Raw genomic sequence first — 16,211 nt, forward strand, 5'->3', positions numbered from 1 at the left:
CTGCTGAATGTCAGACGGTTAAGTAATTTTTGCGTAAGCGCACGGGGGGCGGAACCATAAAAATGGGCGGAACCATGGGCGGAACTTTTAGCTTGTAACATCGGTAAACCCATAGAAAAAACGACACAAAATTGACGATTATGTCTTATTTTCTAAAAGTATTTTGTTTGAATTTCATATATATATTTTAGTACTAAAATCAACCACAAAATGAAATATATGAAACCAAATATTTTACCTAGGAACTACTGTTGCTGTAATTCTACTCCGGTAAGAAATCATTGACGGACGAAACGTTTACGTACGGGAGAAAAATATATGGAAAAATAGCATCCTTAGCATTTTCTCTTGCAATGCGAACATCTAAAGATCCCAAACAACTTGCAATTTCTAAATGCAAACTTTATTGTATTTTCCGGATTGTCTGCACCCTGTTACGGGTAACTTATGCTAGTTTGCATAGGGAACCACTTGCCAACGTACGCTAACTGAAAGAAAATAAAGGCGTTGTAAATGTAAGATTACAGCAAAAAACGCAACGCAAAATTAAACTATTGAAAAACCTGTATAAGACCTACATACGGAATGACGGCTGCACAATCTGCAGCCAAGGAACTGGATTTAACGCGAAAGGATGAGGTTGGTGTCGCAAATAAATCCCATGACTTTAACGTTGCTATAATTGGTGATGTTATTGTGAATACTTTGCTGGTAAATTCACATTGGAAGTAAGTTTACTTTCTCATATGTAGGACGATCTTTTTGACGCTGTACTGACTGGGTCGGTCGATAAAGAAAAGAGCTTACCATCCAAACAAACGAAAACGGAAGAAGTTAAAACAGAGGATAATGGAAAGTCCAATGCATCACCAGAGACAGAGACATCAAAGATTTCCACATCATCAAAAACACTAGGAGTATATATTGGAAAATTCCCCTGGGTGAGAAGCATTTTTATTGAAGACATTGTTTATGCATATTGCAAAAAGCTGGTGAGGATGCTTAAAAATGTTATGGCACTTTCAATGTTGTTATAGTAGAGCCACCATTCACATACTTTTATGTGTTCATTTACATCCACGGTGCATAGATTATTGCATCATGATAATAATAATACATTCTTGCAGTGGATAACGCAAGAAGACATAACGCACTTGCTCCATAAAATTGGTGTGCGAGATATTACTGAAATACAATTTGCTGAAAATAAAGTCAATGGGCTGTCAAAAGGGTAAGCAAAGACGAAGGACTGCTTTTGGTGGACAGTTTGTTTATGTCACTCTCATCTTCTCATTTTTATCTTTTATTTCAGATACGTTAAAGTTGTGGTGAGCTGTGAGGGGTCAATTAAGCTACTATTGGATAAAATACCAAAATGTAAACTTGGTGGAGAAAACATAGCTTGTCGTCATGCCACTCAAGTCAACCGCTCTTTGTTTGAGGACATGACTAAACAAAGTAAGAGCTCTAAAATGGAATATGATAATAAACTGTTATTTTGTTTAGTAAAAACAGTACCTTCTCTACAGGTGTCCCAGGTTTCCCACCACGTGCTGCTTCTTCTGATACGAATGAGTCAGACTCTTCATTTTTATCACAGAACCCCTTCGATACTACTATGCCTCAATTTTTGAACCAATTTGCCAATTTGCACAATACATTTCCTTCAATACCAAACTCATTTTTGAGCTACCCAGCTCCTCCTTTACCCCACATGCCACCCCCACCTCTGCTCCCTATTTTTTGGAACTTTATGAAGTCTGCATCCCACCTACAAACTCAAGATCAACACTCTGATTCTGCAATAGCTGGCACATCGCAAGAGGGGCATAGAAGCAGCAGCAGTACATCACACGGTGATGAAAAGTAAGCACCAACTATTAGCCTCCTAACTGTATGCAAATATAGTATAGGGTACAATGTTTGTTACTGCACATGTCCATTCTGATGAGTATATGTGAAACATCACATCAGATAAAAGGGCATCACAACTCAATTAAGATCGAATACTAATACTAAATTGTGTTGTCAAAATAAATGTTACTGACTGAACTTTTTTTAATTAATTTTTTTAGAACAAATAAAGACTTTGAGGACCTTATAAACAGGAATAGAGCAGTTGCAAGTGCTGCCATCAACAAGGCTGTGACTGGGGCAACAACAGGTAAATGCAGTAGTTAAATCAAGGAGGTAAAGTGGCATTGAAATTAAAGGAATAGGCCATTGTTTTTCCCATACTTAGATATGTTCATACCTGAGCTTAGATGAGTCGATACGTACCTGTCTTCGTGCATGCCTGTGGAAGAGCTCGGTCGCTTCTAACTTTACCCCGTTTGGAGCTATAGGAATATACTCAGACAGGCCAAATGCTAACAATATCTTTGGTCTTTTTGCCTGACTGAGGGCACACAGTTCTTCCATACTGTCATATGTTCTTATCTGAGCTTAGACGAGTTGATACATACCTCTCTGGTCTTTGTGCATGCCCGTGGAAGAGCGTGGTAGCTTCCAACTTCACCCCCGTTTGGAGCTATAGGAATACTCTTCTGCCCTCAGTTGAGCGTGAGGTTACTCAACCTATGCAGCGAGCTTAAACATAGCCTAGGAGAAGATGGCTCCAGGAACAACAGGACACAGTGTTTCTTCTGAGGTTCTTTACTGAAGACCAGTTTTCCTCTCATTTTGGCTTTGTAAAACTGTAAATACAGCGACAAAAATACAGTTACAATTATTGTGTAACATAAGAAAGCTAGCAACAAAGCTTGTCTAATACAAAAACGTGTTTTCTTGTTAGTTGAAATAACCTTATAAGTAATCAAAAACGTAACACAACATAAGAAAAACGAAGTTACACATTGTTACTTACAGATTATGGCATGTATAGCTTCCCAAAGATGTAGGAGACTGTAGGATGTCAACAGCTTCGGACATTTTTCTCAGACTACTTTATGCCTGCTGCTTACGATAAAAGACCACCGGGGGCAGTGTAGCGCACACACAATAAACGAAGAAGACCCCCGAAAACTAAGGGATAATACCGACACCTTGTGGGCAAACGCAGAAATGCACCAGAAATAAAAACTAATAGAATATCAAAAAACCAGAGGGACAGAATACTCCCCGCCTGACATTGGTAGAATGTCACCCATATCAAACATGTAAATACAGATAAAGGCAACGAAACAAAGTACTGGATTTCAAGTACTGTCCTTAGATACCAACAACACAACCTCACTAATAGGTCTGGTGTAGACTCTGAGTTCACCCTTGCGGAAAATCTTCACCTCTATTTTCCTGACAAGTCCGTCCGCACTTGGGAAGGTTTTGGTGATTAGTCCAAGTGGCCAGTTGTTTCTATGTTCAAGTGTCTCCTTTAGCAGAACAACATCTCCTGTTTGTAGATTTGGTTTTACTGTTTTCCATTTGCGTCGGTTCTGAAGTCCTGAGATGTATTCTTTTTTCCATCGGCTCCAGAAGACTTCGGAGAGGTATTGTACACGCTTCCATTGAGCTCTGAAAAGATCACTGCTTTCAAACTGGCCCGGTGGGACTGGCGGGGTCGCAACTTTTTGCGTGAGCAACATGGCAGGGGTAAGAATGACAGGATTTTCCGGATCTGTAGAAACTGCTGTCAGTGGTCGAGCATTTACTATTGCAGTGACTTCAGCCATTAATGTCACTAATATCTCATGAGTAAGTTTTGCATTTCTATGTTCTAGAAGCATTGCGTCAAGGATTTTGCGTGTGACCCCAATCATGCGCTCCCAGGAGCCAGCCATATGTGACGCATGTGGGGGGTTAAAATGCCATTTGCAGCCAGAGTCTTTGAGAAAGCTGTGTAGTTTGCTGTTGTTACAGCCTTGTTTGTCTATTTGCAGTTCTTTGCAGGCACTCACAAAATTTGTCCCACAATCAGATCTAAGAAGTTTGACTGCACCCCTAATGGCGAAGAAACGACGCAGTGCGTTGATGAACGACGACGTGTCCATTGATTCTATAATTTCAATGTGAATGGCGCGTGTGCTCATACACGTAAATATGACTGCCCATCGTTTTGCATCTGATTGCCCACCACGTGTTTTTCTGACTGTGACAGGCCAGGGACCGAACACATCAAGGCCTACATGTGTGAAAGGAGGGTCTGTGGACAGCCTGTCTTCTGGTAGCTCAGCCATGATCTGCTCCTGTTGTCTGCCCCTTAGTTTGCGGCATGTGACACAGTTGAATATCACTCTGCTTATTGTTCTTTTACCTCCCACAATCCAAAAACCTGCAGCTCTGACTGCCCCTTCCGTAAAATGTCTTCCCTGGTGGCATACTTTCATGTGGAAGTGCCTTATGATGAGTTGGGCAATGTGGTGCTTTCCAGGGATGAGTATGGGATTTGTTTCATCTGATGTCAACTGTGCTCGTTTTAGTCTCCCACCCACTCTGAGGATTCCATTTGTGTCGATAAATGGGTTCAGTTTGCTAAGTGGGCATGAGTTTTTTAGGGGTGCACCTTTTTCAACTTGTCTTATGTCCTCTGCATAGACTTCTCTTTGTACGGTGTGAATGATAGTGGTCTGAGCTTGATTGAGTTGCTTTTCAGTTAAATGTTCATTACAGTTGTGCCAGCCATGACAGGAGCTCTCTGTGTTCTGCTTAAATGACTGAGCAATGTGTTGGAGTTTGGACATAGCTTTAAGTAGTACATTCCAACTTGAAAACTTTTCAAATCTGGCACTATTGAGTTTATCCTTTGAGAGAATGGTGGCACAAGTAGTGACTTCAGGTCGCAGTTCATTGTCAGTGTCTGGGTCTACAAGATCAAACGACTCTGCCTGTGCTTGCCCTTTTTCTGATTTGGTAAGGAACGTGGGTCCACTGAGCCATGTGGAGTTAGAGAGCTGCTCAGCAGGTAATGCCCGTGTGGCATGATCGGCAGGATTTAAGTGAGTGGGCACGTAATGCCACTGGTGAGCTTGTGTAGAGCGCCTAATACGTTCCACTCTGTTGTGCACATAAACATGAAAGCGTCTCTTTTTGTTAAAGATGTAACCGAGCACTACTTTAGAGTCTGTGTAGAAGCTCACCTGTTCAACTGAGATGTCTAGCTCCTCCAGGACTAACTCGGCCACCTCAACAGCCAGGACTGCTCCGCAGAGTTCAAGTCTGGGTATGGTGATGTCTGGTTTAGGGGCGAGCCGTGCTTTGCCGAGAATGAATCCTACTTCACTGTGTCCATCCCCATCTGTGAGTTTGAGGTAAGCAACAGCGCCCACTGCCTTAGTGGAGGCATCACAAAAGACATGGATCCCCTTAATTGGTGCTGCAGACAGTGGTATTGATGTGTACATTCTGGGGATTTCAAGTTGTTGTAGATGTTTGAGGGAGCCTTTCCATTGTTGCCACTGTTGTAATTTGTCTTTAGGCAGTTCGGTGTCCCATTCACAAATGTTAGTGGAAATGTCTCTCAGTATGGCCCTGCCTTCTACAATGACTGGGACAGCAAAGCCAAGCGGGTCGTACACACTATTAATGACTGACAGTACTCCCCGTTTAGTGAAGGGCTTATCATTGACTGTTACCTGAAACTTGAACAGGTCTGTGGACAGGTCCCAGCCCAGGCCTAAGCTGCGCTGCATGGGTGGGGAAGTCTGCCCGAGGTCAAGGCCCTGCATGTCCGTTGCAAGGTCCTCACTTGGAAAGGCACTTGTGATGATAGGACAGTTGGATGAGATTTTATGCAAGCGTATGTTGCACTGAGCCAGCATCTTCTGAGCCCTACAGAGAACATTAATGGCCTCATCTGTGGAAGAGAATGATTTTAGTCCATCATCTACATAAAAGTGACGTTCAATGAACTCTCTTGCATCACTGCCGTATTCCCTTTCTCCCTCCATTGCAGACCGTTTCAGTCCATAGATAGCCACTGATGGGGAGGGGCAGTTCCCAAATACGTGTACTCTCATCCTGAATTCCTGCACTTCTCCGTCCAGATCATGGTTTTTGAACCACAAGAAGCGAAGATAATTGCGGTGGTCCTCTCTGACCAGAAAGTTGTGAAACATTTGCTCCACGTCTGCCATGGCTGCATATGGGTCAGACCTGAAACGCATCAGAACTCCCACAAGAGTGTTATTGAGATCTGGCCCTTTTAGTAGCACATCATTGAGAGAAACATTGTTGCATTGTGCACTCGAATCAAAGACGACCCTAATTTTTCCTGGCTTTTGAGGGTGGTAAACTCCAAAACTAGGGAGATACCAGCATTCTTGGTCTGGAGTGAGAGCAGGAGCTGGTTCAGCATGGCCCTTATGGAAGATTTTATCCAAAAACTCAACATAATGCTCCCTCATTTCAGGTTTCCTTTTTAGCGTTTTGCGGAGCGACATTAAACGACTGAGGGCCTGGTCCCTGTTGTTGGGCAAACGCTGTCTGGGGGTGCGGAATGGGAGCGGAGCTATCCAATTATTCTCATCATCTTTTGCAAAGTCTTTGTGCATAATGTCCAAGAACAAAGCATCTTCTGCTGAGAGTGCCATTTTGTCATCATCTGCTGTTTGCTGGAAAATGTGTCTGCCCAATTCAGCTTGTGTCTTTCCAAGTGTAGGGCAGCTTTCTGTGTATTTGCCTTTGATATAGATGTTGTTTTCACAGGGGGTGAGGAAGGTAGGGCGCCCATTGGTAAGAATGTTTGTCTTAAAAGAGTTCACAGTGGATTTGTGAGCACCTGAGAGGCAGACATCCCCTATAACTACCCATCCCAAATCGAGGTGTTGAGCATAAGGCGCACTGTTTGGACCATTCACCTGACTGCGGACCTTGTGAGCCTGGATGATGTCTCTGCCCAAGAGGAGAAGAATGTCTGCTGATGGGTCCAGAGGAGGAATCTCCGAAGCAATTGCCTGTAGATGAGGGTGAGCCAACGCAGCCTCAGGGGTGGGAATCTCGTCTCTGTTATCTGGAATCTGATCACATTCTGTTAGTATGGGCAGCAACATGGACACTTTTCCATTCACATCCTCAATAACAAAGTCGCTAGCTCTGCGTCCTCCAGTCTCTGATAAACCAGCGCATGTTTTCATGGTGTATGCGAATACGGTACCTTTCACATTAAACATGTCAAAGAAGGCAGACCTGGCTAAGGATGAATTGCTTTGATCGTCTAACATGGTGTACATCCTCCTTTTCTCTTCAGGGCATGTGCGGGGATACACGTTGACTAAGCAAATCTTAGAGCAGGATTTACCTTTTAGGCCTTGGCCACACACTTTTGTACAACTGCTTGTGGTTACAGGGCTTGGGGAATCGGACTCCCCGCCGTGACTCTGAGGCAGAGGGGTAGTATCTTTAGGTGTCCATGGAGGTGGACCAGCGTGCATGGCAGACACGTGCGCATCACTATTACATTCTGAGCATTGGACAATGGCTTTACAGTCTTTGGCTCTGTGACTTGTGGAAGAACAACACTTATAACAAATAGCGTGTTCTTTGAGAATACCTTTTCTTTCGTCCAGTGTTTTTGACCTAAATCCCCTGCATTTAGCGAGTGAATGGGGCTTGTGGTGAATAGGACATTGCTTGTCCGGATTGAGAACAGATGATTGAGATGTGCCGTTTGTTTGACCGATTTCGGTTTTGTTCACTTCAACCGGAATTCTGTATTTGGTTGGTTTTACTAGTGGCTTGTCGACTCTTGGAGCTACTATGTTTGAACTTTGTAACATAAAGCTAGGATCTGTTTTCATTTCAGCATAGTCATTTACAAACTGAACAAAATATGAGAAAGGTGGGTAAACTGCACCATTGTCTCTTTTGTATTTTGTCCCTTGTTTCACCCATGACTCCTGGAGTCCGTAAGGGAGCTTTTCAACTATCGGGTTTATCCCCCTTGGGGTGTCAAGAAAGCTAAGGCCTGGCAGATAACTTTCGCTTTGTGCATACTGTAACTCTAGCAGAAGATCTGCAAGCTCCTGTAGTAGGTGAGTGTCTTTATTGGATATCTTTGGAAAAGTCTGTAAACGTTGGAAAAGTGACGCTTCGACTACCTCTGGAGAGCCATAACTCTTGTCTAGACGCTGCCACAAACGTTGGAGGCCTGCTTGTGGGTTGTTCACATGGACTGCCCTGATCCTCAGAGCGTGTTGAAGTGACTCCCCGCCGAGCCACTTGGTGAGGAGGTCGAGCTCTTCGTCGGGCCTGAGGTTGAGGCCTTCTATGGCGTTGCAGAAGATGGACTTCCAGGACAAGTAAGACTCAGGACGGTTGTCGAAAACCTTGAATCCTGCCGTCAGCAGATCACGGCGTGCTAGGTAGGTTGCTAGGTCTGACAGTTCAGTCTGTGGAGTCACTGAACGTCTGGGCTGGGGTGACATGTCCAATTTTATGTGTGTAGGAGGGGACTTTGACTGCTTCCTGTCTACACAATCAGTGGGATTCTCACCCGCAAAGGAGGCAACTGGTGTTTTGCTCTGTTGTTGATGGTGAGAGTCGTAATGACAGACCAGTTGTTCTGCGTCAGGCTTTTCTTCTTCGTTAACTCGCAAACTGTGGTTGAAGTGAGCATTCACATAGTCTTGAGCTCGTCTGACGGAAGGAGGCGTCTTAGGGGAGATGCCATGCTTAGTGAGGTCGATGGCGTGGTGCTCCTCGTCAGCTGCCGCTTCCAGGACATTAGCTGCAGCAAGCGCTGCTTCAGCCTCACCCTCCTTCTTCAGAGCGTTTAGTGTTGCCTCGATGCGTGCCTTCTCAATCTCCATGTCGATCTGGCGTTTGGCGTACTGTGCTCTTGTGCGGGCGGCTTCTGCGTCTGCTCGGGCTCGTGCCGCAGCTTGACTGCAGCACGACGAATGGCGTGAAGAACGTGAGTGGCACTCCGGCTGGACCACCTGGGAGATAGGTGGTGTAGCTTCATGCTGAGACATCTTGGTTGCTTGATAGGTAGATAATCTTTTTACTCTTCTGCCCTCAGTTGAGCGTGAGGTTACTCAACCTATGCAGCGAGCTTAAACATAGCCTAGGAGAAGATGGCTCCAGGAACAACAGGACACAGTGTTTCTTCTGAGGTTCTTTACTGAAGACCAGTTTTCCTCTCATTTTGGCTTTGTAAAACTGTAAATACAGCGACAAAAATACAGTTACAATTATTGTGTAACATAAGAAAGCTAGCAACAAAGCTTGTCTAATACAAAAACGTGTTTTCTTGTTAGTTGAAATAACCTTATAAGTAATCAAAAACGTAACACAACATAAGAAAAACGAAGTTACACATTGTTACTTACAGATTATGGCATGTATAGCTTCCCAAAGATGTAGGAGACTGTAGGATGTCAACAGCTTCGGACATTTTTCTCAGACTACTTTATGCCTGCTGCTTACGATAAAAGACCACCGGGGGCAGTGTAGCGCACACACAATAAACGAAGAAGACCCCCGAAAACTAAGGGATAATACCGACACCTTGTGGGCAAACGCAGAAATGCACCAGAAATAAAAACTAATAGAATATCAAAAAACCAGAGGGACAGAATAAATACATTGGGAGAGGCCAAATGCTAACATCATCTTTGGTCGTTTTGTGTGACTGAGCGCACGCATAAAGACCAGACAGGTACGCATCAACTCGTTTAAGCTCAGGTAAGAACATAATTCAGTATGTGAAAACGGTGGCACGTTCCTTTAAGAAAATAGAAATGTACAAGAGTCACGTGTATACTGTCGACCTGTGAACCCATGAAGGGGTTAATCCAACTAATCCATCTATAGCATAACTTAACTTGAGCTTGAACATTATGTTACAAGGGAAATAACAATATGATAATTATCAATATAATCTGATGTCAATCTAAATGTTGTTGGTGCAGCTGGTGGTCAAGTGCTGCCATTTTTATAGGTTCAAGCCCTGGCTCCTACAATTTCCTGAATGTCACCCCCTACTCTGTTTTTTTTTTTTCAGGAGACTTGGAGGTGGCCATGGAAACGCTTCTAACAGCAATTTCAATCATTAAACAGTCCAAAGTGTATCAAGATGATCGATGTCAGGCTTTAGTCACCTCTCTGAAAGACTGCTTAATATCCATTCAAGGAAGTTATGGATACAACAGGTGTGTATTAACTATATACTACAGGTGCATTCAAGGATTTGCACATTTTAAAGAAATACATCTAAATGTTTAATATTTAAAGGTACAGTGAAGACAGAGAGCGTGATAGAAGAAAATCTTCAAGTAGTGAAAGAAGACGTTCATCTCGAGGGGATAGAGACCGAACCCGGAGTAAAGAAAGAAGTGGAGGATGCTCAAAAGAACGATTGCGGGACTGGGACAGACAAAGGGATAGAGACAGAGATCGAGACAGAGATCGAGACAGAGATCGAGACAGAGATCGAGACAGAGATCGAGACAGAGATCGAAACAGAGATCGAGACCGATATCGAGACCGATATTACTCATACTGATATGAGATTAAGGCAGCGATGTAAGTAAACCGTAAACGGCATCATTGCCCCTTTGTCAATGACACACTGATCCAGTGGGTCAGAATGAACATGAAGACGAGACTTTCATTTCTTCAACTCGCATCTTAATCTACATAAAAGGTGAGAATGATTGACGGCCCACGAAAAAGATGCACACTTTGGTTTAAGCATCGGTTCTCAAGTCACTTTTATCCATCAGTCATATGCATCAGGTTTCAGTACTTGCATGTTACACACATTTATCATAAAAATACTGCAAGATGCACATTTGTATTAAATGTAAAAAAAAAAAAAAAAAAGTTAAATGTCATTCTTTGAGTTCTAAGCTGGAACAGTTTTGCCAGAATTGTAAGTTCTTTTTAATATTCTTAAAAAGGCATGAGACTGGGCAATTTAGGAGGAATATTTTATTTTAAAGGCCCTATATACTTTTTTTGTGTGGCATTCACTCAGTCTCAATTAACTGTTAGGGAATATGTTTGGACTACAACCAATGCAACATCAAACTTAATCACAGAAATAAGTTTGTTGGCACATAACTATTAGGGTTTAATATTATTTGGCATAGTAAAAAAAACTAGCTTGCACAATCAAACGCCGTATAATAGGTGGCGTTCACGATTTAGAACAGGGGTAGGCAAGTTTGCATGGTTTGCATTTTCTTCATTGTCAAAAGACAGAGGGCCAACCCCCCCCTAATTGTTGCCTGAAGTAAAGCATCACTTTTAACAATTGCCACTTGTACATCATATATGACTTATGTTAAGGAATTGACTATGTTTCACATTTTGAGCCTTAACTGAGTGAATTTTCTCCAATTTGGATTTACCCAAATCTTAGAACTTCTGGACTTGAGTTCACAGCCTATAGGCGATTTTCCACATTTTTATCGTGTTTATTTTCCTTGCTTTTTTGTCTTGGTTTCGTCACGTTAACGTCGCTACTTCTTTTAATACTATTTCTTGCGTTTTCATCCTCGTTTTCGTTGCTATATTGACCGTTTTTCCCCCTCAAGTGTTTAGATTTGTGTAACGATCACCAGGGTACAAGGAGACCAAGACCAGGAGAAAGTTTTAGGTTCGTTTATTTCGTAAAATCACTACTAAAATTGATTGAGGAGCAGGTTAGGCAGATGGGGTTTAGCTGATGCCCTTAGGAGTAGGAGGAGCTTGGTAATGACATGGTTGGAAGGAACTTGAATGGGCTTAGTGAAGGTCTCTTTTCCAGGGGTCCAGGCTGAACGGTCGGCATACTCCGCAACATGGCTCCTGGTCTCTGTGCTGGTAAGGTGCTATGACCCCAGCAACCACACGCCGTCCCAGCGGAGCAGCCGACTTGCCCTCAGACTGGCCTGGACCCCTGGTGGACAAGACCAAACAAAACAATGAGGGCTATGTTAAGAAATAAAACATTCAACTAGTACATCTTAATTTATGAACAAGCATGAGTGAGGCTACTGACCTGGTGGACAAGACCAAACAAAACAATGAGGGAGAACAAAAGGTGCACAGATGTTTTTATGATTAAGGTCCCACCCCTACTAACTGCCCACTTAACTTAAGACATGGCCATTGGCCCACTGCAAATAAAGAAACACACACAAAAGAAAATCACACCCAACTTAAAGTGGCAGTAAGGGAGACAACCCGTTACATTTGGGTAAAGACAAACTGGGGAAAATGTGCTTGGTTCTGGTGGGGTTAAGAGATTAACAGGCCTTCGATCTCCCTCAAGACCATTTTTAGAAATACCTTTACTCAAAATGGTCTTGAGGGCCAGAGCTTCTATGCTGGAGGGCCGGATTTGGCCCCCGGGCCTGACGTTGCCTACCCCTGATTAGAATGTGATGTCATAATGTCAGGTGGAGGCCAGGGGCCAATACAACTCTATAGGAGAAATATTTTTAAGAAATCTCCAAAACAAAAATGTATGTCCTTTCTATTGGACAACATCACGCTCATGTTTTCACATATTGTCACCACTTTCACGTTTTTCTGAGAAAATAATTGGACATTCTGTGCTGGCAGGAGACAATGAACTTTGTGACTGTTTTTGTTTCATGTGGATTCCTCCAGTAATGACTGAGATATGAGCCAAAAAACAAAGACATAAAAATATGCATTTTGTCAATTATCGCAGTTACCACCTTTAGTTGACCTCCACCTCAATTTTAAACTATGGGCTCTTTAGTATGTTGTGATGTCACGTGAATGCAACCTATTGATAAGATGCAGGACCAAATACATGTAATTTCATTGCAAGTATTAGAAAGGGTACAGAACCTTTTCATTATTCTGTAAAATACGATGCAAAAGATGGACAAGCACACCATGGAATTTATAAGTCCTTTATTTATAAAACAGCCATACGTAACCCTGCTGAAATATCTTCAATGAGTTTCAGCTATAAGACGCTAAAATGTGTCCATCTGTAAATTAGGCCATGTATTTCTCCATCATCATTTTTCCAGTGGAGCATAATTCAGCAGCTTCTCGATAAGATCTACGTGTGAAAGAAGCATTCTTCGACAGCAGTATCTCTTCAAGCCCAGGGCATCGAGGGCATCACTGAAAAGCAAACGAAACGGCAACTGTCAGACGTAAGTATAGTAAAATAATATGATTTCAGACCAAGTGTAAAGACGGAAACATACTTTTTAGTATACACGGTATAAACAATTACAGAAGTAATGTGTACCTCTTAAAATTTAGTGTCATATTTTCAACTTACCCCTCGGTGTACTCGGCTTGGAGAAGACCGAGGTAACCCTCCCATTTGTTTCCCACGATCTTCCCACATGTGAAGCAGCGGATTGGGATAATCATAGCCGCGGTTCCTAAAAACAAACGCACACTGCTTGTATATTTCAGTAACTCGATCTCAGATGACTAGTTAGTACAATTGACAGTGGATTATTGTCAATGGTTAGTATTCAACAAAGAATGCGCCAAATGGTAGCTTCGCTGCTAATTTTCAGTGATAAATGACGTTACGTCTGTACTTACGATCAAATTCGACGTTAAAGACTTTGGTCTTTTATGTTTATGTATCTTCGTAAGTTTTGCACTTTTAGTCCAAATTAAGACTCATACATTTAAAGAATGAAACACGCTGTGCGGTCGTTCGGCATCAACAACACACACTTCCGGTGTTGCTTAAATATGTGTCAACCAGTGGTTGATTATCGCCACCTGCCGAACTGGAGGGGACATTTATTTATCTTACTATTATCCAGCCTTTGATTGTATTGTATGTGTACTCGATTTTTTTGTATATATATTCCAGTAGGAAAACCACGCGCTGAGATAATGGTGAGAGTCAAATGAATACTGTACATGGTGCCAACAGCCTGTTGATTCAGTGTCTGAAAAATACACTAGACATTATTTAGTTGGTTCACTGTTTTTAATAAATGCTGAATTATAATTGTATTATACATTTATGGGAAAACATTAGGCTATTGTTAATGACTAAATAAACACTAATATTAAATAATTGAAACTGCTTTCCCTAAACCTCAACATATACAGCATTAAAACCCACTTGTTAGTTACATCTTGACTGCTACAGTCTCACAACCTATGACATCATCTTCAAGGTCTTGGACTTGCTACAGCTCTTGTGCTAAAATGAGAGATCCTATCTGAATTATTGCATTCATACGCTGTTGAAATTAGGAACATAAATATTTTTGGAACACTGTATTATACAATGCAAACATTTTTTTTTTTTTTTTTATAGAGATGACATAATGTCTTTTAAGTACCTAAGGGGTGTTACAATAAAACATACTAAAACTATTTTGGATATATTTTGCTTCCTTCACAAATGTAAGTAAAACTTGTGTAATGTCTGTGGCTTGAACTACCTACATAACAGTGTTCTCACAACCTTTACATCAGGCTTTACATCTGTCAATACTTGGTAAACAAGAGATGAATTTGCTTTGCTTAAGTTGCATACAAACCAGAAATTTGAATATAATTAGTCTTTTTCTCAAACAACATATACACACAAATGTTTTTTTCTTCCTTTAAAAAAAAAGAAAAAATCCAAATGAGGATTTTATAAGCTGATAGCACAAATGGCTGACCAGCCTGCTACTTAAAGTTGTAAACAGAGTGAACTAAGACAAGCAAAAATAAGTTTTGTGTACAGTCTTGAAGGCTATTGATCGTTGTATTATATTTTACAGTAAAGTGTTTTACATCTACAGCCTACTAAATAATAAAAAAAAAAAAAAAAAAAAAAAATCAAGACCACATGCCTCCCCCTGCTTTCTTACTGGATGGGAATTTTTCTTTTTCTTTTTTAAAGTGCCGTTTATAAATTTAGGATATATTAGTATAGTGAACCAAGTATGTTATGAGTCACATATTTCCTCAAAACTTGTGAAAGAGTTGAGATTAAGTATTATACTGAGTAGGTTCATGCAAACAATATGAGAAATTATGATCCATTATTCAATATTGCATATGTGAAAGATTACAGGACATGTACAACAGCTCCCCATCTGTACAATAAATGTCTGTGAACAATGTGATACATGATATGAATCCGCAAGGATTTTATCTTTAGGTATTTGCTTTACTTTTTTCTTGCCATTAGTAACATTCCCAGTACGATTGCTCCTGCAGCGATGATTGCACCTCCGATGAGATAAGGTTTGAGTTGTTCAAAAGAGTCTGTGCCAGAGGCCTCTCCCGCAGCTGTCTCAGCTTCTGCTCCATCCTGAGGAGGGGCGATCTCGGGCTCTGGGGTGGCAGGGGCAGGTTCTGCCTTCTTAGGGACCTCTTTCTTCTCAGCTTTAGATGCTGCTTTGGGCACTGGAGCCCCAGACTTGGCCTTGGATTCCATGAACTTGGAGACAGAGGTGTGGCCCTGCCTGTAGGACTCTGTAAGGTCAGCTCTGTGCTGCTTCACTGAAAGGAAATATCAAACAAACAAAAGTAGTATCTAAATTAGGCACGTACGTCGTATCTTCTCTGCAGCATCAGATGTGCATGTATTCACTCACAGCAAGTGGTTGGGCCTTGTGTGACCTTGGAACAAAGATGAGAGAAATGGGAACTGTCCAGTCCCCAAAGGAATATGAATTTATTTAGTCACAGCAGCTGTGGCTTTTTATTTATTTATTTATTTTACAGAGGATGTTATTATGTAACAGCGTAGACATTTCCTCTACATACTAATATGTATGAAAGATGTGTGGAGCCCACTTCATTGATGGTATTTTATTGTTTGTTTTTGCTTCAATAGACAATCATTTTCCAATAATGAGCAATGTCAGAAATGTCTCTTATTGGCTCTACAGCATAACAGCAAAATTGTATGAGTCATGTAAACAGATAACAAGATGGAGGAAAGAACTGCACCATGACTGACTAAAAACAGACAGGACATTACAACCTCTGAGAGCACATAAGAATTATGTGCAGATGACTAACTGGAATTAGTGCAGCATGACAGACAAGAGTCTGAAAAAGAGTGAATATGCCATTAGAATATGGCTCTTGCTAAATGTTGCAGGGATGCCATTAAGGAAAATAAAGGTTTTTACATACCTCTCTAGCAACTGTGAGGGCTACAGCAGCTCAACAGATGCAGGGAAAATATCTGCAGTCGCAGGAAATCAGAACGTCTTCAATTCAAGAAAATGACACAAGGCGTTAGAGATGGAGGACACTGGGAGCAGAAGGGAGGAGAATAAGAGGAGGAGAGACTGGGACGTACCATCTGTTGGGACGGG

At 41.8% G+C, this 16,211-nt stretch overlaps 2 protein-coding genes and 1 long non-coding RNA gene across 3 annotated transcripts; 1 reads left to right on the plus strand and 2 right to left on the minus strand.

The window, feature by feature from the left end:
- The first annotated feature begins 318 nt into the window (after positions 1 to 318).
- On the plus strand, positions 319 to 10,761 carry LOC306962279 (cleavage and polyadenylation specificity factor subunit 7-like). The gene is made up of 8 exons (XM_079555387.1): positions 319 to 639; positions 753 to 941; positions 1,128 to 1,231; positions 1,313 to 1,458; positions 1,530 to 1,866; positions 2,076 to 2,164; positions 9,941 to 10,088; positions 10,171 to 10,761. Exons 1-8 carry the CDS (start codon positions 586 to 588, stop codon positions 10,439 to 10,441), a joined length of 1,338 nt encoding a protein of 445 aa, XP_079411513.1. The 5' UTR covers positions 319 to 585; the 3' UTR covers positions 10,442 to 10,761.
- A 2,027-nt stretch (positions 10,762 to 12,788) lies between these two features.
- polr2l (RNA polymerase II, I and III subunit L) lies at positions 12,789 to 13,597 on the minus strand. Its single transcript, XM_079555561.1, has 3 exons — positions 13,468 to 13,597; positions 13,193 to 13,298; positions 12,789 to 13,029 (listed from the first exon to the last, which is right to left on the minus strand). The coding sequence occupies exons 2-3, from the start codon at positions 13,285 to 13,287 to the stop codon at positions 12,921 to 12,923; spliced, it is 204 nt and encodes a 67-aa protein (XP_079411687.1). The 5' UTR covers positions 13,288 to 13,298; positions 13,468 to 13,597; the 3' UTR covers positions 12,789 to 12,920.
- Positions 13,598 to 14,067: 470 nt separating this feature from the next.
- Positions 14,068 to 16,209, minus strand: LOC306962556. The gene is made up of 2 exons (XR_013792825.1): positions 16,027 to 16,209; positions 14,068 to 15,384 (listed from the first exon to the last, which is right to left on the minus strand). It is a non-coding gene; the product is annotated as an uncharacterized lncRNA (long non-coding RNA).
- Positions 16,210 to 16,211: the final 2 nt, after the last annotated feature.

Source organism: Gobius niger (assembly GCF_951799975.1).
Source record: "Gobius niger genome assembly, chromosome: 4".
In the NCBI taxonomy this organism is placed as follows: domain Eukaryota; kingdom Metazoa; phylum Chordata; class Actinopteri; order Gobiiformes; family Gobiidae; genus Gobius; species Gobius niger.

Excerpts from the sequence above, each read along its gene's own strand:
- polr2l (XM_079555561.1), bottom strand. The coding sequence starts at position 13,287 with ATGATTATCCCAATCCGCTGCTTCACATGTGGGAAGATCGTGGGAAAC. Across the intron at positions 13,030-13,192 it reads CAAGCCGAGTACACCGAGGG|TGATGCCCTCGATGCCCTGG; the intron begins GTAAGTTGAAAA and ends TTTGCTTTTCAG.
- LOC306962279 (XM_079555387.1), top strand. The coding sequence starts at position 586 with ATGACGGCTGCACAATCTGCAGCCAAGGAACTGGATTTAACGCGAAAG. Across the intron at positions 640-752 it reads ATTTAACGCGAAAGGATGAG|GACGATCTTTTTGACGCTGT; the intron begins GTTGGTGTCGCA and ends TCTCATATGTAG. Across the intron at positions 1,459-1,529 it reads TGAGGACATGACTAAACAAA|GTGTCCCAGGTTTCCCACCA; the intron begins GTAAGAGCTCTA and ends CCTTCTCTACAG.